Below are 27,182 nucleotides of genomic sequence, written 5' to 3' on the forward strand. Positions count from 1 at the left end.
CAGCGGATAGATGTGTTAGTAATAACTTTTCCCCCTTGAATTAGCTCACTAGCTCTATCTTTAAATTTGTCAAGAAGATGTTGCATTATTTCCTCGAGCTCATCATAATGTGCCCTATCATAGCGTGCTAGTAAGGCTTGCGTGTTAGCAATACGCCACATGTTTGCTGCTTGTAAGGCCGTTCTTTTCCTCGACGCATCAAGGAGTTTAGATTCCTTGTCTGGTGGGGGAGCTTCACCTGATGTTTGAGAGTTAGCTCTTTTACGTGCGTTAGACACGACTAGAGATTCTAGGGGAACTGGTCCCTTTATATATGCTGGGTCAGATGGTGCAGCTTTATACTTTTTCTCAACTCTTGGGTTTATGACCCGAGTTCTGACTGGGTCTTTAAAGACCTCAGAGGCATGTTTAACCACGCCTTTGAGCATTGGCAAAGTTGCTGAGGACCTTTGTGCAGTGTCAAATGTATCTAGCAGGAAGTACTCCTCTACTGCATCGGAGTGCATGTCAACCCCGTGCTGCTCTAATCAGTAACTGGTTAAACCCCATAGTGTCTTCTGGCGGTGAAGGCCTAGAGGGGTATATGTCATCTTGGGGTACATTTGGGACGTCTGGTGTATTATAGTTGTCCCATGGGTTTGGCGAGGGTGGGTGATAATATGGCTCCTCTGGGTTAGCCCCTGTATCTGATATGTCGTCCCCATTATCATCATGTGTGCTAGATGGTGTAGGGGAGCGATGTGGTGAAATAAGGGGGGAGGGATTGGGTGCAGAAGGCGGGGAAGGCACATGCATAGGTGAGGTAGCAATGTCCTTCTTTTTTGGAGCAGAAGCTGGTGCTGGTGCCTCTGATGGTCATTTCTTTGATAATGTCAATCGACCAGTCTTAGGATCTTTTATGAGAGTCTTTTGCCTTGGGTCTGGAGTAAACAAGTCTCTTTCAGGAGTGTGACCTTTCGGCGTGGAAGCTTGTTTTAGCACCGTAGCGGCTTCTTTCGACCTTTAGTCTTTATTGGGGGGAGCCGGGGTCTTTTTCGGTTCCGAAGTCTTTTTCGGTTCTGAGGGTTTTTTCGAGTCCCATACTTTTTTTGGCTCAGACGTGTGCTTCGGCTCCGATGCCTTCTTGGGGCCGGAAGCTTTGTGCGGCTCCGAAGTTGTTTTGGGTGCCAAAGGAACTGAGTGTTTCGGCGTCAATGGCTTCGGTGCGGTGCTAGATGGTTTCTTCGGTGCCGGTGAGTGTGGGCTGGCACCGAGTGGGGGTCGACTCGAGCCAGAGTCGACCGAAGGCTTTATTGACTTCTCCACTGCTGGCGTAAAATGTAGATATTGGTGTATGGGCCTAAAAGGCGACGGTTAACTGCCTTCTTTATTGATGTATGTAGAGTGTCTCAGGCGAAGGCGCTATGGGGTCTAACGAGCTTTGGCAATCAGAGCACATCCCAAATAAATCTGCCCATGTCCACCTTGTCCATAAAAACCACTTCTCGTTTGTCTTGTCGTATGGCCCAGGCCTGGAGGAGTCGCAGCTGAGCAAAAGGTTTTTGCAAATTACCACCCAGACATCCCTCAAACTGCCAAGGTTTGATGTATAGATTTTTCGGGGCCAGGGACCCACAATGCCATGATATTTCTTCTGAAGAAAACTTCTGAGTAGAGCAGGAAGTAGCAAAGCTACTCAGGAAAGGGCTGACTTGTTCCTGCCACAACCTACTTCAAGGAAACAAGAAACAAGGGCTTCTCTAGTAATACATATAAAACTACTGAATACATGGGTGGCTTAACAATATCTGAAGGAGTCCATACACCTTCTCAGACGTACCATTATCGCTAAGGACTGAATGGAGCACCAGAATCTAAAAGGCCCACTTTTAACTCAATACGGGCATATTAAAAGGGTTTTCAAGATTCAGTGGGAGAGGCAAAAGTGCAGATCCACAACAACCAGTTTGACCTGTCACAGCAACGACCCCAAAAGCCTCAGCTGCTTTGGCTACCTCTGTTCCTGGAGTTTCCATTCCATAGTGGATCAGGCGAAAGTGCAGATCCACAACCCCTGTTTGACCTATCACAGCAACCCACCCCAAAAGCCTCTGTTTCGGCTACCTCCGCTCCTGGAGTTTCCATATAGATAACTTTTGAACCCTCCTGAGGCACAGCCGGGAGTAGCAAGGAAAACTGAGCATAACTTGTTTAAAAAACTGTAAAATTTCACTTTGTTTTTTAAATCACTCACCTTCCCTGTCACACAACTACAGTGTGCAGGCACCCCTTCCTGCTGAAAAACGAGCACTGGTAAGGGCAAAATCGCCGTTTTCCCGCCAACTTCATTCCCCTCTCCCTGACTGGGACACGCCCACTTCGAGGCCACGCCCCTTGCATTGTTCCCTCCCTACAAATATGTGCATGTTCCGGAAGCGCAGCGGACGAGCGCAGCGGGCGCGACGATTGCGCGCCGAAGGCGCGCATAAGGCAAGCTCGTCTGCGCTCGTCCGCGCCGAGACCGGGCCTAGGGCCACCCCCCTATATCTCAGGCTGCAAAGCTCAAGCGTTACAGCGCTGATAACCTCCTTGGATTGAGACCCCATGGAAGGGATTGCTATCAGCATCTGCTTCACGCAGAAGACATCCCATATACTTGTCCCACCTGTCAATCAACCCTTAAACCTAAGCCGGCCCCAGACCAGACACACGAGTACTGTATGTTCTTGCTAAACTGTAGATCCCTGCCTAAACACAGGGCAGTTTGCACTGCTGCTGGAAGAACGTATGCCAGACATTGTTTTCCTGACCGAAACATGGCTGGCCACAGACTCGGACCCTGCGGTAGTCACAGCCCTTCCTCCCGGCTTCCAAATCATTCGGCAGGACCGCCCTGAGGGTAGAGGAGGAGGCTTAGCAATCATCTATAAAGACCAGTTCCTTTGTCGAGTTATCCCGGAAACCATCCCTGACTGCGAGAGCTTAGCCTTCAGCCTCGAACTCTCCCCTAACAACTGCTTCACAGGAACTTTAATCTACCGCCCCCCAGGTCCCCCCAAGCAATTCCACAATCTTCTTGCTCCGATTGTGGCTGAACGCATCAGCACTTCCTCGAACTTCACCCTGCTAGGTGATCTTAACTTTCACTTTGACTCCACAACAGATCACACGGCGACCATGCTTATAGACGTCCTAGCAGCTCTGCAACTATCCCAAATTGTCAGGTCTCCAACCCACGTCAAGGGCCATTTGCTGGACCCTGTGTTCAGCAACTGTGAAGATCTGGCATCAAGTCCACCAATCCCCCTCCCATGGACTGACCATTCACTAGTCCCCTTTACCTGGACCTCATTTAAGCCCCCAACCATCAGACCCACAGTACGAATAGCCAGAGCCTGGTCCCGCCTTCCAGTAGATAAATGGACGACCAAACTCGCTAGCAGCCCTCCTCTCTATAATAAGGATCCCTGCCTAGCTAACCAGACATATGAAGACTGAATCACTCAAACCCTTGATAACTCTCTTCCCAAAAGAAAAACCACACTAAAACGCTTCTACAAAACTGCACCCTGGTACTCAGAGGCCCTTAGGGCAAAGAAACGCCTATGTAGGAAAGCTGAAAGGAAATGGCGTCTGGACTTCTCACCAATGGAAAAAACTCAATATCGAACGCTACTTAAAGAGTATAAAGAAGAAATCAAAGTCACTCAAGCTGCATATTTCTCTAACAAAATCATTTTAGCCAAATCAAAACCAAAGGAGATCTTCCAAATTGTAAAAAATCTCACGAAGTTACCACCGAGCCTGCCTGAGACCAAATCCTCAGAACATTGCAACAAAGTGGCAGACTTTTTCCATCAAAAAGTCAACAAAATGTATGCCTCCTTCCCCCCCTTGGCCACCTCCGTCCCAGCCTTGACTAACACAATCTTGGCACACCCTTCCCCACAGCCTCCTTCCACACTGGACCACTTCCCCCCCCTTGATCTGGTGTCCCTGGAATCTGTGGCCCGGAAAGTTAAATCTGGCTCCCCCAATGACCCAGCTCCACCAGACATTATAATGTCGGCATCTCAGGTCACTTTGCCCATCATAATGAACCTCCTGAATGCTTCTATCTCCTCCGGCACGGTCCCGCCTGGATGGAAACGGGCCATGGTTCAAGCCCTGCTGAAGAAACCCAGCCTGGACCCCTCAGACTTCAGCAACTACCGGCCAATCTCCCTACTCCCCTGGCTGAGTAAAGTTTTGGAGAAATACATTAACGGCCAACTGGTCACTTTTCTTGAAAACAACCAACTGTTAGATCCCACCCAGACAGGCTTCAGACCCAAGCACGGAACTGAGACCGCCCTCCTCATGGTCACCGAGGAATCCAGAAAAATCCTGGACCAAGGGGGATCAGTGGCAGTGATCCTCCTTGACCTCAGCGCGGCCTTTGACACGGTCAGCCATGACATCTTGCTGAACCGTCTGTTTAGTATTGGCATCAAGCACAAGGCATGGCTATGGTTCGAGTTCTTCCTGAAAGACAGATCCTTTCAGGTATTCGACGGTGAATCAGTGTCCACTAGCAGACCATTAAGGTGCGGGGTCCCACAAGGCTCCTCTTTAAGCCCTGCGCTATTCAACATTTATATGAGGCCACTGGCTGAGGTTGTCCGTCCGTTTGGAGTTAAGATCATTTCCTATGCGGACGACACCCAGCTGGTGGTCTCATTGGCGCAGGAGGCCAACATGCCTATGAGTGGAGGACTCAGTAAGTGTCTTGAGGAGGTAAAGAGCTGGATGTCCTCCTCATCACTCAAACTAAATGGGGACAAGACAGAGCTGATGCTTCTGGGCCCCGCTGATCCAAGCTTCTTCAACTCCCTGTGGCCACCCTGTCTGGGCACTCCCCCAGCACCTAAGGATAACATCAGGAGTCTTGGGGTGTGGCTGGACAAATCCCTGTCATTTGATATACAAGCTACCAAACTTTCGGCTACCTGCTTTGGCCTTCTTAGGATGCTTAAAAAAGTTCTTCATCTTTTACCCATGGAGGATAAGCAGGTAGCCATCCAGGGTCTGATCCAATCCCGCCTGGATTTTAACAACATCCTGTACCTCGCTGCGCCAGACTACACACTGCGGAGACTTCAAACAGTGCAGAACTGTGCAGCACGGACACTGCTCCAGCTCCCACGTCGGCAATCTGTCAGAGCTGGCCTGACCAGTCTACACTGGCTGCCAGTACGCCAAAGAATCCACTTCAAAGCCATGTGTATCGCCCACCAGGCTTTCTGGAACAGAGGCCCTATGATCACCCGCGACCTAGTCTCCCACTACCATCCAAGCAGAAACCTCCGTTCAAACCAGACCTTTATGGCTATCGCACCCAGAATAAAAAGAGCCAGATCAGGCGGTAGGACCTTCGCCCATAACGCTTCCAAGCTGTGGAACGCCCTTTCTCTTCATCTGAGAGCTGACCCCAATCTCTCCTCATTCCGGAAACAGCTCGACACTTCTTTTCAACTCCTCACAGTAATCCCTGCTAACTTTCCCTGCCTCTGCCCAAAACATCTGTTGGTTCCTTAGCGCTTGGACGCCCCCGGGCAACAATCGCGCTCTATAAATCCACATACAAATACAAATACAAATATGATGATCTACTCAGTCAACATCTTTCTCATGGTGCAGTGCCCCCTCTTACTTCAGGGGTAACATTGTTACTTCCAAAGCCTTAATCTTCCATGATTCCAGGTGAACGTCAAGAGGTCAGCCTATACATCCCCTCAGGTCGTGGAGTTCCTTGTTTGAGACTGGCAGCTCCGTTTTCACTATTTTGGGATCAAAAATTGATTGGAAGCAGATGAATCCATGAACAAGTGTCAAATTAAGAGGTTATGAAATGAAGAGTTTATGCCTCAATTATATTTATTGCTAAATATCCAACAATAAAATAGAGTCATGTAATGCACTTTATTTGTTTAGCGGTTTGTTTTTCCCAGCTCTGTTCTGAAGTCTATAAATACGGAATTCTAGAGTTGCTCAAGACAAACTTTGAGGGCAAGCTCCATTGGTTGAGAGCTCACACTTTAGAGCTCTATGAAAAGTACAGTAGCCGCATGCCAGAAAATCCATTACATTAATATATTTTACACACTTTTCTATACTTCTGCTGACACTAACTATAGCAAACACAACTATTCTACATTCTACACCTCAGCTTCTCATGCATCACAGGAGGAATTTCAGACATATCTCGACACACTTGGATTATTGTGGTTGGGCACGGGTGAAAGAGCCTATCTGGATGAGCCATTCACGATAGAGGATATTAAACAGCTCATAAATAGTATTCCCCCCGCCAAGGCCCCGGGCTATGATGGCATGACAGCAGCATTTTACAAGTCCTATTCAGATCAACTAGCGCCTCAACTTCTGGCAGTTTATGAAGAGGCGCAAGAGAGCTTGGAAAATTTACTCCCACAATGAGGGAAGCTATAATTTTATCATCGCTAAAACCCGGAAAAGCCCCCAATGACAGACTCCTGCAGGCCTCTTTCGCTACTTAATATTGATACTAAAATTTATGCCAAGTTGTTCGCTAATAGATTACAACCACTTCTACCCCTGATCGCTAGACCGGACCAATCTGGCTTTATTTCAGGCAGGTCCACATTACATAATCACCGCACCTGGTTTTCGGTACTATATTATCTTAACCCTCAATACCCAGCACTGGTGGCGCTACCAAAGCGTTCGACTCGCTGGAGTGGAGTTTTTGTTTACTATCCTCGCTAGGCTGGGCCTTAGCCCATCCTTCATAAGACAAATAAAACTACTCTATACCTTGCCCACTGCGAGACTCTGCCTGAACGGTCTAATCTCCCCCACTAACTATCACTAGAGGCACGAGGCAGGAATGCCCGCTATCCCCTCTACTGTTTGCCATAGCCATGGAGGCATTAGGGGCGGCGCTCCGGTAACACCATGCAGAAAGAGTTCTCGGCTTCACCGCCCGGGGTATTATTGTTCCGTTTTACGTGGATGACATTACCCTATATCTCAATAACCCAGAGGTCAGTTTAAACCCAGTAATTCAGGAGATTCTAAAATTTGGAAGGCTTAGTATTCAAATCAATTGGTCAAAATCAGTGTTATCTCCGCTGACAGACTCCAAGCAGCCCCATAAACTAGATTATCCCCCATTCACTGGGCAGATGGCCAAATACGATATCTGGGTATTCGACTTAGCGCTAAGGTGCAAGAATTCTGGGACGATAACTACGGCAGGGTGGTGTCCTGGCTGGAGAGCAAAATAAAGATTTGGTCCAGACTCCACCCTATTCGTAGCAGGGCATATAGCAATTGCTAAAATGTTAGTCCTTCCTAAATTTTTATACCCATTTGTTAATCTTCCCTTACTGCTCACTCAGGCTTTTTTCAAGATCATGCGCTCCCTGTTGATTTCGCCGGTGTGGGCCGGTAAACAAGCAAGGATCTTGGGAGTTGTTGACCCTACCACCAGCTCAGGGCGGTCTGGGAGCGCCGGATATCCAACTCTATGCATACTGCGCTCAGGCGTAATTCCTCCATCACTGGGTTCACCCTACACCGTTCCAGCCACATCTGGCAGTTGAGTTGGACAGGGTGGCCCCAATCCCACTTTCAGTCGTAATATACAAGAGATTCACAAGATCACGTGATGAGATAGACACTGTCGAAGCACTGCGATGGAGCTGGGACGGTCTAAAGAAGAGAGCCTGTGTTGAAGTCCTGTTTGCCCCCTCGGTCCGGCTGGCACAAAACCCCCAATTGCCGATAATGGAGGATAGGGGTACTGTTGCTCTGGCACAAAAGCTAGGCATAAATACATTCCCAGATTTATACTCGGATGACACCTTTCGCTCTCCCCCGGAGGAAATATCAGGAGTTACACCCTCCTTTTCTGCTACCTTTTTATATCACTGTGTTAAAGCTACATGCCGCCAACTTCACGCTACCTTCCCCAAATCACCACCCACTCTGCAGGCCCTGGAACAAATACTAACCAATTCCTCTCCACGGAGACTCAACCAGGTTATATAGCTCAATGCAGACAAATAGTCCAATATTGAAGCCTAAGTCACTCCAGAGCTGGAATATAGATCTAAATCCAACAATCTCAAAGGAACAGTGGAAATTCAGCTGTGATCAGTTAAGGATGCAAGGCCAGATTTATAAATTGCAGTTGATTCACTTTAAATATTTGCACAGATATTTCCACAACCCCTGCCCAACGACATCGTATGGGTCTGAGGCACACTTCAGAATGCTGGAGATGCAAAAAGGATCCAGCGACGTTCTTACATGTAGCCTGGTCCTGACCTCTCATAGCTAATTATTGGATAGAAATATTCATATTGGGAATATTATTAGTGTACAGAAAACTCCCTCTCCGTTGATTGGACTTCTGGGCTATGTGAAAGAGACTCCTGCAAGCGTCAGGAAATTACCTGGTATGTTATTATTACTATGGATACTCAGGGTATCCATACATTGGAGGAAACTAAGTGCCCCAACAACTAAAGAATGGTTAAAAGATGTCGCATTTTGCCAAACCCAACTGTCCACATTTCGGGAGCTCATGCCCACAGGGTCTCGGCCAAAGATATGTTTGAGCCCGTTTTAGATTAGATGAGAATACAACAACAAGATCAACCAGAGATTGAATTGTCTGGGACAGTAGTCACTTGCAATAACCCCCCCTCCACAGCCTCAGGAAGTTACGGTTGCAGTCTAGTTAAACCAAGTGGGTCAGTGGTAGATAATAGTACGGTCTGGGGGTCACGATAGGCTCGAAATGTGGGATGTCGGAATTATGCTGTTGTACTGATTGACTTGCCGGGAGGATGTCCCAAGAGGGGGTGGGGGGGGAATGTTATTGTTATGTTGGAAGTAGCATGTGCACATTCTGAAGATTATGTATAAATGTTTCATCCTGTTATTGTATAACTTGAGAAATTCAAATAAAAAAACTAAAAACTATAGCAAACACAATATGATTATGGAAGGAGTGCTGAAACTTTTTAACCACTCATCCCCAGTCAAGACACCTGGGTTTAATCCTTTGTTCCTTTGCTCACCACGCCACCCCAGACACATACAAATCAGTATTGACCCTGTGCCCCATGGGAACAGTCCAGCATGAACAGCCAGCCCAGGTCCTCCCAACAACAACAAGCATCCTAGGACTGGTGACAGGACAGTAGTGGAAATTGTGCTTTCATTGTTTTGCTTCCTTTGCCGGAACCCAGATTCTACTTGAGAGAGATTATATCTGAACACCTAAGGCCATATGTATATATTTAGCTGCATTACTCTTTTCCTGAGCGGATGTTAAAGTGGAGGAAAAGTCAGTGGTTAAGTGGAGCACAAATAAACCTTTAAACATGTAGTCCTCTTCATAGGTTTTTACGCCATTGCTTGCAGAAAGAATGATAAACAGTCGAGCAATTTCCCTTTTTCCCCGAAATGCTACACAAAAAGGGGTGTGACATGACGTTCAAGAACCATGGCCCTCTGAGCTGCAGCTCCCACCCATGACAGACTATAATAGCTAAGATCCTGCCTGCTTGAGGAACCCGAGGACCCCAGATACTCCTTTAGGTGGGGGCAGAGGGGAGAAAGCGGTGACTGGCTCTGGTGGGCTCGAAGCAACCTGAAGGGATGACAAGTGGTGGTGCAGAGGCTCTGCTGCGACAAGATGGCGAACTATGGGACTTCTTCAGAGACATCCCTATCCCTAGTCTAGATGGGGAGGACGGGAAGAAATTGGATCAAGAGTTAGAAGGGGTGGAAGTGGATGAGGCTATATGGTACTTCACATCGGGTATACCGCCATGTCCTAATGGGCACCTGCCCAAATTCACTAAAAGTTTAAAAGGCACACTCAGTGGGCCACTATTCCAGATGTATGCTGATGCACCGCAGGATTGTAGATTCCCATGAGACGTCTGGACTGCCAAAACGGTCCTTATCCCCGAAAGTGGCAGGTCTACAGAGGACTGTGCCTCCTATAGTCCCATCTCACTATTGAGCATAGATGTCAAAATCTTGGCAAAAGTATCGGTCAATAGTTAAATTCGGCTTTATGCCCCACAGATCCCCTCACCAAAATCTCCGAAGTTTTTATGGGGTCATAGCCAAGAAGCAGTCAATAAGGGAACCTGTGGTGATTTTTACCTCTTGATGTAAAAAAGGCATTTTAATTCACTTGAATGGTCGCACTTGACGGCTATGTGTTACACTCACTAAGGTGTTTCTCTAAGTGTGAGAGGGGGGATTCCCTTCTCATATATGCGCTTAGATTTTGCAGCCAATGCTTCCAGGAGTGAAGCAGTAAGGGGTTGACCAGCTTTTCTGGTCAGAGCCTGCCTTGTACCTGTTGCACCGTCCTCGTACTCCGGTGAGTGTAACACATAGCCTGGATTACACTCCTTATTAACCTGCACTACACTCTATTTTAAAAAGGTCCTGAGGAAAGCCAGATTTAGTTTAAGGCACTGGCTGAAACATGTCGACCAACTGATGGATGTAGGAGGTAGTAACCCGCCTCCCTTAAACATCCCCAAGCCTTATTTTAACCGCTGACGGGGGCCCAGTTATTAAAATTTAATTTACCCTCGGGTACTGGGACCCTCGCCAAGCCGTTTTAACTCACACTTCATTTTACACCTCACACTGCACTCTCAGTAAAATACCAGCTCCGCTGTAATCAGGCGTCGCAGCACACCCGGGACACATTAGGTGTCACTGGGGGGGCCCGATGATGAAGCATGCCACCAACCAGGTTGGTGGGTGAGGGCTTCATGAACTCACCAACGAGGTGCCCATGACAAATCTAATCAGAGTCCTAACAATATTGGTCATATTTAAGCTAGTCTCTTTTGATAACACAGATTTAAAATGATATCACTGGGAATTACAGTTGTAGGTGGTAAATGACTGGGAGTTCTTGTTTTTTGCCTTTTCTGCTAAGAGTGTTAGTGCTGTTAGGTTCGTTAACGTTCCCATCCCAGCCCCAAGCCCTGTTCGAAACCCCAGGATAAGCTTGTTCTCATCTGTCCATGACCTAAGGTGGTCCACTAGACAAGAAGCGTAGAGCTTAGACTATATCTCTATTAAGGCTATAGTCCTATAATTTGTTGGTATGAAGGATTTCCACTTTTAAAAATAGTTTGAAAGATGTTACCTTTGCATGAGTCGAGGATTCAGTTTGTATGGCTCATTAAACAGAGGAGCAAAGTCGTGGGCCCAATATGTCATGTTTCCTTTAAATAGTGCATTGGGGATTCCGTTCAGTCCTGCTGCGCCTTCTGGCTTTAGTTCCTTTATGATTTTTATCAATTGATCTATGTCCACTATTATTGACGTGTTGGTATTGCAGGGCATATTGTTCACATTATTCTTTTCATGATCCACATTGTCTATCTACGTTTCTACGAATGAGTCTACTTGCGTTTAAGCTCTACTCCTGAGCTGTCCTTAGTTACTTCGAGATTGGGATCAGCATACAATTCTTGGACGGGGGCTTCCCAAAAGGCTGCATTTAGCCCTGCATTTTGTTGTCTGATTGACAATCCTTTTATCAACTGCCGAAATTATTTGCTGTTCGATTGTTTACTTGCCATCAAGAGTTTATCGACAACTCAATGTGAAATCTTGTTTTTATTTTCCAACAGTTTTTCTTATATTGAGTTCTTAATTATTGTAATTTTTTTTATCCGGTTGAATCCCTTGTTTTAACTGCTTTGTGATTTTCCTATTTTCTGCAATAACAGCTTGTGCTTCATGTACGACCAAGAAGGACTTTTGCTTTAGAATTAGACACATTATGCTGGAGGGTGAGCAAGGGAGGAGCAAATGGTTTTACTGGCTGTGCCAATAACCAGGCTGCTCCTAACACAGGCATGAATCGACTCTCTCCCAATAGCCAGGCTGCTCCTCACAAGCGTGAATCGACTCTCTCCCAATAGCCAGGCTGCTCCTCACAAGCGTGAATCGACTCTCTCCCAATAGCCAGGCTGCTCCTCACAAGCGTGAATCTACTCTCTCCCAATAGAGAAACTACTGCTAATACAAGCATGAATCAACTCTGCCAATAGCCAGGATGCTCCTAACACAAGCATGAATCGACTCTCTCCCAATAGCCAGGCTGCTCCTAACACAAGCATGAATCGACTCTCTCCCAATAGCCAGGCTGCTCCTCACAAGCGTGAATCTACTCTCTCCCAATAGAGAAACTACTGCTAATACAAGCATGAATCAACTCTGCCAATAGCCAGGATGCTCCTAACACAAGCATGAATCGACTCTCTCCCAATAGCCAGGCTGCTCCTAACACAAGCATGAATCGACTCTCTCCCAATAGCCAGGCTGCTCCTCACAAGCGTGAATCTACTCTCTCCCAATAGAGAAACTACTGCTAATACAAGCATGAATCAACTCTGCCAATAGCCAGGATGCTCCTAACACAAGCATGAATCGACTCTCTCCCAATAGCCAGGCTGCTCCTAACACAAGCATGAATCGACTCTCTCCAAATAGCCAGGCTGATCCTAACACGAGCATGAATCGACTCTCTCCCAATAGCCAGGCTGCTCCTAACACAAGCATGAATCGACTCTCTCCAAATAGCCAGGCTGATCCTAACACGAGCATGAATCGACTCTCTCCCAATAGCCAGGCTGATCCTAACACGAGCATAAATCGACTCTCTCCCAATAGCGAGGCTGATCCTAACACGAGCATGAATCGACTCTCTCCCAATAGCCAGGCTGCTCCTCACAAGCGTGAATCTACTCTGCCAATAGCCAGGATGCTCCTAACACAAGCATGAATCGACTCTCTCCCAATAGAGAAACTACTGCTAATACAAGCATGAATCAACTCTGCCAATAGCCAGGATGCTCCTAACACAAGCATGAATCGACTCTCTCCCAATAGCCAGGCTGCTCCTAACACAAGCATGAATCGACTCTCTCCAAATAGCCAGGCTGATCCTAACACGAGCATGAATCGACTCTCTCCCAATAGCCAGGCTGCTCCTAACACGAGCATGAATCGACTCTCTCCCAATAGCCAGGCTGATCCTAACACTAGCATAAATCGACTCTCTCTCAATAGCCAGGCTGCTCCTAACACAAGCATGAATCGACTCTCTCCCAATAGCCAGGCTGATCCTAACACTAGCATAAATCGACTCTCTCCCAATAGCCAGGCTGCTCCTAACACAAGCATGAATCTACTCTCCCCCAATAGCCAGGCTGCTCCTAACACGAGCATGAATCGACTCTCTCCCAATAGCCAGGCTGATCCGAACACTAGCATAAATCGACTCTCTCCCAATAGCCAGGTTGCTCCTAACACGAGCATTAATCGGCTGTCTGCCAATAGCCAGGCTGCTCCTAACACGAGCATTAATCGGCTGTCTGCCAATAGCCAGGCTTCTCCTAACACAAGCATGAATCGACTCTCTCCCAATAGCCAGGCTGCTCCTAACACGACCATGAATCGACTCTCTCCCAATAGCCAGGCTGCTCCTAACACGAGCATTAATCGGCTGTCTGCCAATAGCCAGGCTGCTCCTAACACGAGCATGAATCGACTCTCTCCCAATAGCCAGGCTGATCCTAACACTAGCATAAATCGACTCTCTCCCAATAGCCAGGCTGCTCCTAACACGAGCATGAATCGACTCTCTCCCAATAGCCAGGCTGATCCTAACACTAGCATAAATCGACTCTCTCCCAATAGCCAGGCTGCTCCTAACACGAGCATGAATCGACTCTCTCCCAATAGCCAGGCTGCTCCTAACACGAGCATTAATAGGCTGTCTGCCAATAGCCAGGCTGCTCCTAACACGAGCATTAATCGGCTGTCTGCCAATAGCCAGGCTGCTCCTAACACGAGCATTAATCGACTCTCTCCCTATAGCCAGGCTGCTCCTAACACACGAATGAATCGACTCTCTGCCAATAGCCAGGATGCTCCTAACACAAGCATGAATCGCCTCTCTCCCAATAGCCAGGCTGCTCCTAACACAAGCATGAATCGACTCTCTCCCAATAGCCAGGCTGCTCCTAACACGAGCATGAATTGACTCTCTGCCAATAGCCAGGATGCTCCTAACACAAGCATGAATCGCCTCTCTCCAAATAGCCAGGCTGATCCTAACACGAGCATGAATCGACTCTCTCCCAATAGCCAGGCTGATCCTAACACAAGCATGAATCGACTCTCTCCCAATAGCCAGGCTGCTCCTAACACGAGCATGAATCCACTCTCTCCCAATAGCCAGGCTGATCCTAACACGAGCATGAATCGACTCTCTCCCAATAGCCAGGCTGCTCCTAACACGAGCATGAATTGACTCTCTCCCAATAGCCAGGCTGCTCTTAACACGAGCATGAATCGACTCTCTCCCAATAGCCAGGCTGCTCCTAACACGACCATGAATCGACTCTCTCCCAATAGCCAGGCTGCTCCTAACACGACCATGAATCGAATGTCTGCCAATAGAGAAACTACTGCTAATACAAGCATGAATCAACTCTGTCAATTGCCATTCTGCTACTAACGCAAGCATGAATCGACTCTGCCAATAGTCAGGCTGCTACTAACACGAGCATGAATCGACTCACTGCCAAAAGTCAGGCTCTAACTAACACAAGCATGAATCAAAAGACTGGCAATAGTCAAACTGCTACTAATAGGAGCATGAATCAACTCTGCCAATAGCCAGGCTGCTACTAACACCAGCATGTAACAACTCTGCAAATAGCCATGCTGCTAACGCATGCATGAATCAATTCTAGTGCACAGGAGACATTTTTTGGCTCACATTTTGATCAATCTCCGTGAATGTGAACACAAAACTCACCTTAAATGAATCTCTGGTTCCTCTGTAGTCCTCTTGAAGGTAGCACTGGACCAGCTGCACACTCTGCTCTTCATCCAGACCCTGAAAAAAGCAGAGAATCAGCAAACAACTAAACAGTGACAGAATGAATCCTATTTCTGAAGGGTGGCTCATCTGCATGTGCAGCAGAATACAAAAGATGTAACCCTAAAACTGGCTTGCACCGGACAGCAACTTCTAAGCTAAACTCTCCACTTAAGCAGTTTAAGTATCAGCGAGCAACTTTACATGCTATCCCAGAGCTCAACTGCCATCATCACCGCAGCCAAGCACCAACAAGCAGCTTTGCGTGTTACCCAACAGCATGCATTTGAGGCCCTAGCCTCAACCTGTGAGCTCAGATAAAAGCACTGCATTCAAGCACCAACAAGCAGCTTTATCATCCCAAAATATATACAGTACTCCAGTATTACAGCATCACTGCTATAGAACACGAGTGTACTCGACCCCAATACATAATCACCCAGACACTCCTCACCTTATCAGCAAACAGAACCCGCCACCAGCTGTCACCACATACATATGGAGTGACTGCCACCCACAAATCTCCTCATCTCTAGCCTCCAAAGGCACCTGGGCACCGTCGACTTACTAGAAACTTGCTGATGCGCAGGCCCAGCTCCTTCAGTGACGGGGCCACATTCTTGTTGTTCTTGACTTTTTCAGCAGAGCTTGAACTAAGGAGAGGGGAAAGTTAGTATCTTTTTACCTTAAAGACCTGCATACTGCAGCTACATAAATACTGAGCTTAACTAAGAAGGTGCACTGAAAAGAACTCACAGAAAAGAAGGGCAATCAATCTTAAAGAAAAGAGCATGACTCCAACTTAGAATCTCAGACATCAACACAAGGTCCAAGCCCAGTTACTGGAGCCCATTGTGGGGCACAGCCGGGAAGACTGTCTGAGAAGAATAGAGTTGTAAAAAGAACACAAACTCTCACACTCAGTGGCATGCTTAAGTGCAAAGTCTGCTCCCCGCTGCCGTCAGATATTGCTTGGGTAACTCTGGATTAAGAACGATCCACATTGGACTCATCAAGTTTCAACCCATTTCAAGATCTTCAAAAGTATTCACTCTCACAATCTCAGTCATAGAAGGTCACAGGTTGATGGCTTTGACATTTATAGTAGTTTTCTTAGAAATAAACAACTTAAGGTTTCATTTAAGAACATAATAATTAGTCCTGCAGAATAGCTGAGATCTGTTCGTGATAGCTGAAGAGAAGAAACAAGTTGACGGTTCAGACATGAAGATCCCTAATATAACTTATTTATCATGGTGAAAGTAGTGCACGGACTCTTTCACAATTGTATACATTATGTACTAGTGTCAGACTGAAACATTAGGCGAAGCTTCGGCATCAAGGCACACTATCCGTCCAGCAGAACAATTCACACCAAACTTCCCCTGAATGACACATCCAATCCCATAGGCCCACTTCAGTGCAAACCAGGAGCCCACTATGGACGCAAGCATCCTACCATAGCGAAGAGCAAATCGTGTGCAACACAACACTTTAAATAGGTAAGGATTTCATTTGTAGCTATGCGATAGTAGCAATTCGTGGCAGATTCATCTCCAGCTCTTGTTAGGTCTCGCCTGTCGATGCGCATGCGCATCGAGCAAGCGAGACTATAGGGGCTCATCCAGACTTTATCTAACTTGCAAGGAATCGTGGCGATTCCTTGCAGTGCCCGTGACTTTTAAGCTCAATGCGCATGTGCATTGAGCTTAAAAGCGCGTGCACAGCCGCCCGCATTCCTCCGACACCTTTGAAGTGAAGCTTAGCTTCACTTCAAAGGCCCGGTTCTTCACACCCACATGCCGCTCTGCCCTGCTCCGCCCCCTCCCCTGAGTCATCCTGCCTGCCCCTTCCCGCCGTGTCGCATTTCTCCTCCCCCCTCCCCTCTCTTCCCTCCGTCTTGTTGGCTTCGCTGTTTCTTTTTAGGCGCTCCGAGGCCACCCGTGCGCCATTTAACGCTATGTAAAATTAAATGTAGTTTTTAACCTGTTGCTTATGTCTGCCCGTGCCTCCTTCAGTGACTCCACCTTTTCTCTGCCTCCTTTTCACGAAAGGCACCGAAGCCCCCACAGCGCCCACCTAGCCTCATGTGTCTGCCCTGTGCACCACACGCGCCTCATTGGGCGCTATAACAATACTTTCCCCCAGAAGTATCCTCTCTTTCTCTCCTTCAGGTTAATCATTCCTCTCCTCGCTAATTATCCTCCCTCCCCGCCTCCACCTTTCTTCCCCGTTCCTTCCCTTCTTTCTCACACCCCGTATCCCGTTCCCACCTGCACTGCTTTTATTCCCTCCTCTCTCTAACGTTTTCTCTCTTCTGTCTGTCTTGGTCAGACCCTCTTTCTCATTGTTTCACACTATTCACGTCTCCCCCTCATCGCCGCTCTCCCCGCCCCGCCCCCTGCTGCGGCCGTGTCGCATTTCTCCTCCCCCCTCCCCACAGCAATGCCCTCCGTCTTGTTGAACTTGCATCTATTCCAACAACAACAAAACTTGGATATTGGCATCAGTATACTAGAAGGCATTAAGGTGATTTAGAGCCCATCAATTGCGTACAATTCGTTGGCTTCATCATCACTCTTATTTCTTATTTCCATGCTTTTGTGATTAGCGCATGCTGGTTTTATTTCCTCCTTGTGTGTTTGTCCATCCGGGGCGCAAGACAAAAGGGCTGTTTTCGTTCTTACTGTGCGTGTTCATGAGATTTTTCTGAATGTTGTTTTTGTTGTATGACAGGCATGTCTATTCGTTTTGGCTTTGCACACTCCCTCCCACACCCTTTCCCTCTGTTCATGTTGCCTTTGCCTCTCTCCTTCCTACCCTCCGTCCTTGTGGCTTTTGATCTTTTTAACGCATCTCTGCCTTTGTTACTGCTTCAATCACGCTTCACAGTAGAAAGGAATGCGCATTTCCCGGCCGCTTGCATTTCCCGGCCGCTTTTTGATTAGTGCATGCTGGTTTTATTTCCTCCTTGTGTGTTTGTCCATCCGGGGCACAAGACAAAAGGGCTGTTTTCGTTCTTACTGTGCGTGTTCATGAGATTTTTCTGAATGTTGTTTTTGTTGTATGACAGGCATGTCTATTCGTTTTGGCTTTGCACACTCCCTCCCACACCCTTTCCCTCTGTTCATGTTGCCTTTGCCTCTCTCCTTCCTACCCTCCGTCCTTGTGGCTTTTGATCCCTTTAACGCATCTCTGCCTTTGTTACTGCTTCAATCACGCTTCACAGTAGAAAGGAATGCGCATTTCCCGGCCGCTTGCATTTCCCGGCCGTTTTAAATTTCATTTTGCGGCCACTTTACTGTGTCTTAAGTTGTCTCTCTTTCTCTCAATCTGTGCCCCCTCATCTCAGCGTCTCCTTCGCCCTCCCCCCACTCACCCTCTCTTCCCACCCTCGCCCTCTCTTCTCACCCTCACCCTATCTCTAATTTTACTTTTAACTTCTCTCTGACCCCTCGTCTCCCCTTCCCGTGCCCCTTGTGCATGTCTGGCTGGTAATAATGGCTTGGCTACAGCCACTTGAAAGCTGATGTAGCCAAGCCATTATTAAATTTCAGTTTAAGTGCTCTCTCCCTGTTACGCAAACTAACAAAAGAATTATAGAGTATGAAGCTGCTGCCTGATCACAACACCAGCACTTCCTTTGTTACAAATTAAGCACTAGTAGGGCAGCTGTCACTGCGTGTTTGCAGCTATACACAAATAAAATTAGTAGCGTAGCTCCACTTTAGGTCATATTTATTTTTGGTGTGTATAAGAATACGTCCACAATCACAGGCTATGAAGCACATCAGACATTAAAACCTAGTTTCCAAACTCGTTTATTGGCATTTTTCCCCTTTAAACAACATCGCCTCCCCCATTTGAACACTTTATGTGCTCTGTGCTAGGAAGGCTAAAAAAACAAGCATTGAAAATGCAATAGGTCTCGCAATAGAAAAGTTTGACCTTTTGGTGTTGCAAATGTAGATTATTTTTTTTTGTTTATATTTTTTCAAATTATAAAAGTATTAATTTTGTTTTTTGTAAAGTGAATAGTTATAAATCTACCAAATATAGCATTAGTAAAGTTACATGTTTAGTTTTGTCCTTTTTTACATGTATTGATGTGCAAACTCACAATTTTGTGTAAAATGTTATAAATAAAGGATAGTGACTTAATGTTGTTTTTAATTTTTAATGGTAAAAGTTTTTACATGTAAAAAAGGACAAAACTAAACATGTAACTTTACTAATTCTATAAATGTAACATTTGATAGATTTATAACTATTCACTTTACAAAAAACTAAATTAATACTTTTATAATTTGAAAAAATATAAACAAAAAAAAATTACATTTGCAACACCAAAAGGTCGAACTTTTCTATTGCGAGACCTATTGCATTTTCAATGCTTGTGTCTAATGCGATCTGGTATCATCTCCCGCATTTTCAGGGTCTCCAGTCGTTTGTGTCAATAAGAATACCTATCCTACGCAGTATCATCTTGTATAGATACCAACAATGTCTACATAGTTATTCACAATTCTACTGTGCAGAAAAGGTATGTCTAAAAAGGAGCACATAAACACCTCTCTGGACAGGGAGGCTGCTCCGGCTAGCGACTGAGCTGGGGGTTTCAGACAGTGGGCCCTCATCGGGGTCTCAACACTTGGGGGCCTGATGACTGGGATGAAAATCATATTCTTCACTGACCTGCAAACGGAGTATAACCTTCATCGCATTCAATGTTACCAGTACATCTACCTCAGACACGCTCTAACATCATCTATACCCTTGAGGTACTACTGGAATACAGTCCAATAAAAGCCAAAATTATGCTAGAACCCCCTGGGGATCACAAAGTCTCCCAAATATACAAGTCTCTGATGATCAATACCCCTGGCGCCTTTAAACAACTGCACGAGGCATGGGAAGGCAACCTGGGGTCACTGACAGACAACGACTGTCGGGAGACATTGCAGTCCCTACGTGAGTGGACTATAGCGATGATTTCGGGCCGTTTAACTTGAATACCTCAATTGCACTTATGTCACCAAGGAACCTCTGTGGGAGATGGGGGTGACCGCTTCACCACACGGTCTTTGAAGTTCTCCGAAGGAAGGGAGACATCCTGCACACAGCATGGCACTCCAGTGCCCAAGAGGAGTTTTGGACGTCGGTATTGCCTTGTTTGGGAACTTGGGAACTATCCCTAGGAACTCTAGACTGGTCTAGAGTCACTGAGGGCACTAAAGGGGAGCACTACAAGGAAGCATTATAAGAGTGCACAGTTATGGCTCGGCTATATGCCGGCTAAGTGTGACAGCGTAGTCCTGGAAGGGCGCGAAAAGCCATCCCTGGAAGAGTGGCACAGAGGGACTGGGGACATTAGAGGAATTCACTTGGACCCAACACTAGGGGTGGGGAGCTAGGAGACAGTGGGAGGGCAGTCTGGGAACTGGCTGGGGTTGGCTTGGGGTGGAGTCGTACGTTTTTTTTTTGTTTTGTTTGTTTTTTTGGAGTTTTATATAGCGCGAACTAGAACCGAACCGAATCAGTTATCAGAGCGCTTTACATAGCACCAGTTACGTTACACGAGGACACACTTTCATTTTTTTAGGCACGGGGAGATTAAGTGATTTGCCCAGAATCACAGGAGGTTTTGGCGTCATTACCGAGACTCGAACCCAGATCCCCAGGTCCGAGGTCGAGCGCCCTAGCCGTTAGGCCAACCCCTCTAAAAGTTAACTTTTTTGCTGGACCGAGATAACCGTGTGGGGCAAACTAAATGGTTTGTTACGTGGCAAAACACAGTTGTTAATTGTAATTTACCCAGACCACTGTAGCATGTCAGTGACCGTTTGCACCTTTTACTGTTGTGATATAAAAGGCAATAACATCTTTTATTTAAACAAGCATTTGCAATGCAATAGGTCTTGCAATTGGGAGAGTTAGAGCTATTCGCATTGTACATGACAATGCCTTTACCCATGTTTTGTGGTTTAGAGGGGAGTGGATGCATGTGGTGTGGAGTGGAATTATGTGGGTAGTATTGGAATTGTTAGTTGTGGAGTTGTGTGATGTGGAATTGTGTGTTGGACAGTGTGTTTGTGTAGCGGAATTATGTGGCATGGTGAGTAGATAGGCGTGAGAGCTTCACAGAACAGATAGAAAGGAAGATAGAGAGGGATAAGTAGTTTGTGCAGGAAGTGGTGAAGGAACTCCGGAATGAGGAGAAGGAGTAAGTGAGAAAGAGAGAAAGAAGGAGAGAGCAGGTGACAGACGTATAAAGAGGGTGCACTTGTGTACGCAAGAGACCCCCCAAAAAGAGGAGGAGTGTGTGGGTTTGAGAGACGGAAATGTTGAAAAGGTACGGGAAAGAAACTTTGTTCGAAAACCTGAAGTTAATGATATGGGAGAGGCGGGAACAGTGCATGAGAGAGAGAGAGGGGTGAGAGAGAGAGCAAGAGATAGAGATAGAGGGACAAGTGAGAGGGGCACCCAAAGGTGGGGGGGGGAGTCTACAGCTGTACCAGTGCACAGCATGAGGAGGTAAAGGAAGGTAGTATGTGTAAGCAGATAGTATAGACAGAGTGTGAGAGAGGGATGAGAGGGGTAGTGGGAGGGAGAGATGAGGGGGTAGGGAGAGATGAGGGGGGAGTGGTAGGGAGAGATGAGGGGGGAGTGGGAGGGATGAGGGGGGAGTGGGAGGGAGAGATGAGGGGGAGTGGGAGGGAGGGATGAGGGGGGAGTGGGAGGGAGAGATGAGGGGGAGTGGGAGGGAGGGATGAGGGGGGAGTGGGAGGGAGAGATGAGGGGGAGTGGGAGGGAGGGATGAGGGGGGAGTGGGAGGGAGAGATGAGGGGGAGTGGGAGGGGGAGGGAGACAGGAGAGTGGGAGGGAGAGAGGAGAGTGGGAGGGAGAGAGGAGAGGGGGAGGGAGAGAGGAGAGGGGGAGGGAGAGAGGAGAGGCGGAGGGGGAGGGGGAGAGGAGAGGGGGAGAGGGAGGGAGAGGAGAGGGGGAGGGAGAGATAAGAGGGGTAGTGGGAGGGAGAGATGAGGGGGGAGTGGGAGGGATGAGGGGGGAGTGGGAGGGAGAGATGAGGGGGAGTGGGAGGGAGGGATGAGGGGGGAGTGGGAGGGAGAGATGAGGGGGAGTGGGAGGGAGGGATGAGGGGGGAGTGGGAGGGAGAGATGAGGGGGAGTGGGAGGGAGAGATGAGGGGGAGTGGGAGGGAGGGATGAGGGGGGAGTGGGAGGGAGAGATGAGGGGGAGTGGGAGGGGGAGGGAGAGAGGAGAGTGGGAGGGAGAGAGGAGAGTGGGAGGGAGAGAGGAGAGGGGGAGGGAGAGAGGAGAGGGGGAGGGAGAGAGGAGAGGCGGAGGGGGAGGGGGAGAGGAGAGGGGGAGAGGGAGGGAGAGGAGAGGGGGAGGGAGAGATAAGAGGGGTAGTGGGAGGGAGAGATGAGGGGGTAGGGAGAGATGAGGGGGGAGTGGGAAGGAGGGATGAGGGGGTAGGGAGAGATGAGGGGGGAGTGGGAGGGAGGGATGAGGGGGGAGTGGGAGGGAGAGAGGAGAGTGGGAGGGAGAGAGGAGAGTGGGAGGGAGAGAGGAGAGGGGGAGGGAGAGAGGAGAGGGGGAGCGGGAGGGAGAGGGGGAGGGAGAGATAAGAGGGGTAGTGGGAGGGAGAGATGAGGGGGTAGGGAGAGATAAGAGAGGTAGTGGGAAGGAGAGATGGGGAAGTGAGAGGGATAGTGTGAGGCAAAGGGAGAAGGGTAGTGTGAGGCAGAGATAAGAGGGGTAGTGGGAGGGAGAGATGGGGGATTGGGAGGGAGAGATGAGAGGGGTATTGGGAGTGTGAGGGAGAGATGATTGGGTTGGTGAAGGTGCGAGGGAGAGATGTAATTTATTGTAAACAAGCAATGTCGTTACGAAAAAGAGCCAATATCCTCACCAGATGCACCATGATGTACCATACTACCACAAATGAATGTGTAATGAAACCGGTGATCGTGCAACGCGCTCCAATAGCTACGGGTCGAAATTGCGCTGTAAAAAAGTACTAAAAAAGAATGTTACCATTATAAGTTACTCTCTCGGCTGCCATGTAAAGGGACAACCCTCTTCTCCATTCCTCTATTCCTAGCGACTACGGCGACCCCCAGTACTTTGCTATATCTCTTTTCGCTACCACTAGTGCTAGTACCAGGAAGGTGAGGAGTGGACGCGGTAGGTCCACGTCATTGGTCATACCCAGTAGTGCCAGCTTGGGTTCCTGTTGAAGCGGGACCCCCAAAACCTCCCCTAGTTCTGTGAAGATGTGCGTCCAGTAATATTGTATCATGTCGCATGTCCATACGGTGTGAAAAAAGTCTCCATCATTTTGGCGGCATCTAAGACATTTTGTGTCTTCTATTTTCCCCATTCTATGGAGTCGCACCCTATCGTAATAGGTTCTGTGAAGCACATTAAATTGAATAAGGCGTAGTCTGGACTTAATTGCCACCTCCCGTGGATGCATTAGTACTATGACCCAGTCTAGGTCATCCATGCCTCCCACCTCCGTTTCCCATGTCTGTCTAAGCTTCGCCAGATCACCTAGCATATTTTTAGTTAAGGTTTTGTATGTGAGGGAGACCGCCTTCCCTTGGATTCGTTCTTGGAGGAGCCATCCCTCCAGAGGTGCATATTCTGGGATGTCGCTTAGTTGGATATTCTGGGCCTTCCAAGCATGTCGCAGCTGCGTATATTTAAAGAGCTGTGAGTGATGAAGCCCAAATCCCGACTTTAGAACCATAAAGGATTTCAGTTCCCCTTTGGCAATCACGTCCCCTATGGTGGAAATACCTATGTCATCCCATCTGCGGAAGCCACGTAGTTTATTTAGCTCTGTTAACCACTGACAGTGCCATAGCAGTGTTTGCCGGGTGGGCTTCTTCTCCCATCCCATGCGTTTTGTGGCCTGAGTCCATGCAAGTAGCGCAATAACCGTCGCTGGGAGGAGCGGTTCCCGCCTGGTGCCCCCATAAAAGATAATATAATAAGTTCTGTGGTGACATTTTAAGCCTTTCTAGGGCATAAGTGGGATGATCTGCCGGGGCATGTAGCCAATCGTTAATCGGTGCCATGTGTTCCGCCCAGTAGTAGGCCTCCAGGTTAGGGAGTGAGATCCTCCCACTGTATTGGTGTCTTTGGAGAGTAGTCAGGGCCACTCTAGGTTGCTTACCTAGCCGGAGAAAAGCTCTCAGATCCGAGTGAATTTTAGCTATCAACGTTGCCGGAAGCGGATAGTATTAGTTTTGTAGGGCATATAGATACTTGGGTAGGATAATCATCCTATACATGGCCGCTCGACCTAGAAGTGTAAGTGGGAGCTGTCTCCAGCGGTCCATATCCGCCATGGAATTCATTATGATCCGCTCCAAGTTTTTTTGGAATGATAGTGTCTTATCAAGAGTGATGTATATCCCAAGATATTGGAAGCCCTCCACCGTCGTCAGCAGTTGCCCCGGCAGCCTCCCCCAGCGGCCTCGTCCCCCCGGGTCATACAAGATCGATTTCTGCCAATTTATTGTGTATCCAGCTTGCCCACGGTATTGCTCTAATTCCCGGAATAGCTCCGGGACAGTGGTCTCTGGTTTTGTGATATACAAGAGTATATCATCCGCATAGAGGGATATCTTTTCTTGTGCGGGGTCCGTGTCAATTCTCCTAAAGCCGGAGATGCCTGCATTTTGTCGGATCTTGGCTGCAAGTATCTCAATAGTGAGTGCAAAGAGGAGGGGGGACAGAGGGCAGCCCTGACGGGTCCCTCTCTGGATCTAGAATTCACGCGACAACCTCCCATTCACCCTCACCCTGGCTCTTGGTGCAGTGTAGAGGAGCTGGACCCACCTCTGGAACTTAGGGCCAAAACCAAACTTTTGCAAAACAGCATATAGAAACGGCCAGTGAACCGCGTCGAAGGCTTTTTCAGCGCCAAGGGAGAGAAACCAGTGTGGTTCTTCTCTTCCCCGCACTTCCTGCAGCCAATTGTGGGTACGTCCAAGGTTTAGTCTAGTTGCTCTGACCAGCAGAAAACCTGTTTGGTCCAGATGTACAAGGTCTGGGATCACCGACCTCAGGAGGAGCGCCAAGATAGTCGCTAGGAGTTTCACCTCCGTCTTCAGGAGGGAAATGGGGCGGTAGGACGCACAGTCCTCTCGCGGTTTACCCTCTTTATGTATTGGGACGATTGTCGCCAGGGAGAGGTCTGGGGGAGCCCCCCCTCCTGGTAGGCCCCGGCGAAGAGACCCTTCAAGTGGCGAGCCAATAGGTTCGCCGTACGCTTAAAAAACTCTGCCGGGTAACCGTTCGGTCCTGGTGTTTTACCCGGTCTCAATCTGGCTAAGGCTCCCGAGATGTCATCTACTGTGATTTCGGCCTCCAACGCCAGAAGGGCCTCAGGAGACAGCAGGGGCAGGTCCGTCTGCGCCATATATTGTAGTGCTTCCTCACATGTCCCCAGATCCCTGGCTGCGTGGAAGATTTCATAATGTGCAGCGAATGTCTCAGCAATTTGTGCATCAGAACTAACAATCATTCCATCTGCATTCCTAATGTGATCCACCCATCTAGTCGCACGCTCCTTTTTACTTAGCCACACTAGTAGTTTGCCTGACTTATCCCGAACGTCATAAAGGCAGTGGAGGGTGGCTAGGGATTGAGTTTTAGCCTCATTAGTCACCAATTCCCTATATTGTTCCTGGGCATCTGTGAGAAGTTGGCCTGATATATAATGTTCACTATTCTAGTGAACACTTTGTATCAGTCCAAACAACCCTTATTGATGTTTGGTTGTAAGTCAACCTGATAGACCAGCTATCCTAGTAGCGTGGATACGTGCAGTCTTTAGGCTAAACTCTAGAGGGCGTGTTAAGCCAGCTGTTTTACCATCACATTTACCCCTTGAACACCAAGTGAAAGGACACCACACAAGTTGTTAGGAAAATAAACAGATATTTATTTATAACAAGACTACCCTGGCTCTTTATGAGTCAGGGAGCTAAGCACACAACAAAACTCTTACGAAAATACTTTAAGTCGCACAAATTACACAAATGCCCGAGGGGCACGAAAAACCATATACTATACAAGTGGAATGCGAAATTACTAGCAGGTAAGTACTACTCTCATGGACTTTAGAAACGCTAGGCCTACAATGCTGAACCCTTAGATTAGAAGCAGGAGGCCTAGGGACGTCGTGTGCAGAGTGGGAACTCTCACGCGTAATGCGGGACAAAGTCTATGGATCCTAGTAAATGCAAAAGTTAGTGTTCTCGGGCGAACCCGACTAGGTAGGTCAAAAACGAAAGTGGATCTAGACACTTAGAGAGTTGGTCTACGCTGGAGCACCGGGGTACTTGGTTTACCTAGCCCAGGGGCTGCGGCTGCATAGGGTTCAAATGTCGTCGGATTTCTTCGTTGATGAACCAGGAGCCTGAAGTAAAAGTTGCTGGCAGGCGACCAGTGAAGATGTTCCGGGCTGATCCAAGGACTGGATCAGTTGAAGAAGAGTACCTGTAAGCAGAGGGGACCAAGTTCTGAATCACTAGCCAGTGATTAGGTGGGCACCAGGATGGCACCGGACGAGGTCACTCAGCCAGGTGAAGAGGTGACACTGGATTCTGCTGCTGCACGGACCAGGGCGCTGATGTCGACCAGGCTGGAGGTCTGCGAGCTGTCCCACGTCGGATGTCTGCTGCTGGCGATGCTGGATCCGGTGAAGGAGGCAACAAGCCTTGGCTAAGGCAAGCCCACGCGGTGACACAAAATGGCGTCTGGGGTGGACCAGGAGGGTCCTAGGAAGTTCCCCTTCAAGAGGAGACAAGGGCCAGTCCAGAGGAGCTAGACCAGCGGTGAAACAAACGTAGGACGTCGTCTGGAGGGTCACTAGCCAACGGGCAAGTGACCTGGACAACGCGGTGAGCAGCAAAGAGCAGAAGGGCCCCACGCAGATCTCATGGATGCAAGGGGGCTGAACTTCGGTGCTGGAGCTGCTCAGGGTCGGGGCTTCTTTTACCCCAAAGCACTCAGTCGAGGGTCACTCGGTGGTCGTGCTGGACAAGCGTCGTGCAGTCTTGAAGATGGCCGGTCCCTCGAGGTCTCGTCACACCCACGAATCTCAGCTGGGCTGATGATGCAGGTAGAGGTCAGAGGTGCCAGGGAAGCCGGTTCTCGTCGAGCTGGGCAGTCTTGATCCGGAGGAGAGACTT

At 48.2% G+C, this 27,182-nt stretch overlaps 1 protein-coding gene across 2 annotated transcripts in view; it reads right to left on the minus strand.

Annotated features, from left to right (window-relative positions):
* The window catches only part of NUP188 (nucleoporin 188), a 761,473-nt gene that overhangs the window by 622,083 nt on the left and 112,208 nt on the right, over nucleotides 1-27,182 (minus strand). For both annotated transcript variants that reach the window (XM_078646272.1, XM_078646271.1), the window contains exons 4-5: nucleotides 15,519-15,603; nucleotides 14,888-14,968 (exon numbers count right to left, since the gene is read on the minus strand). In XM_078646272.1, coding sequence (XP_078502398.1) covers nucleotides 14,888-14,968; nucleotides 15,519-15,603 — 166 coding nt within the window. The remainder of the gene's footprint in view (nucleotides 1-14,887; nucleotides 14,969-15,518; nucleotides 15,604-27,182) is intronic.

The sequence above is a fragment of the Lissotriton helveticus genome, chromosome 5_1, assembly GCF_964261635.1.
Source record: "Lissotriton helveticus chromosome 5_1, aLisHel1.1, whole genome shotgun sequence".
NCBI classification, from domain to species: Eukaryota; Metazoa; Chordata; class Amphibia; order Caudata; family Salamandridae; genus Lissotriton; species Lissotriton helveticus.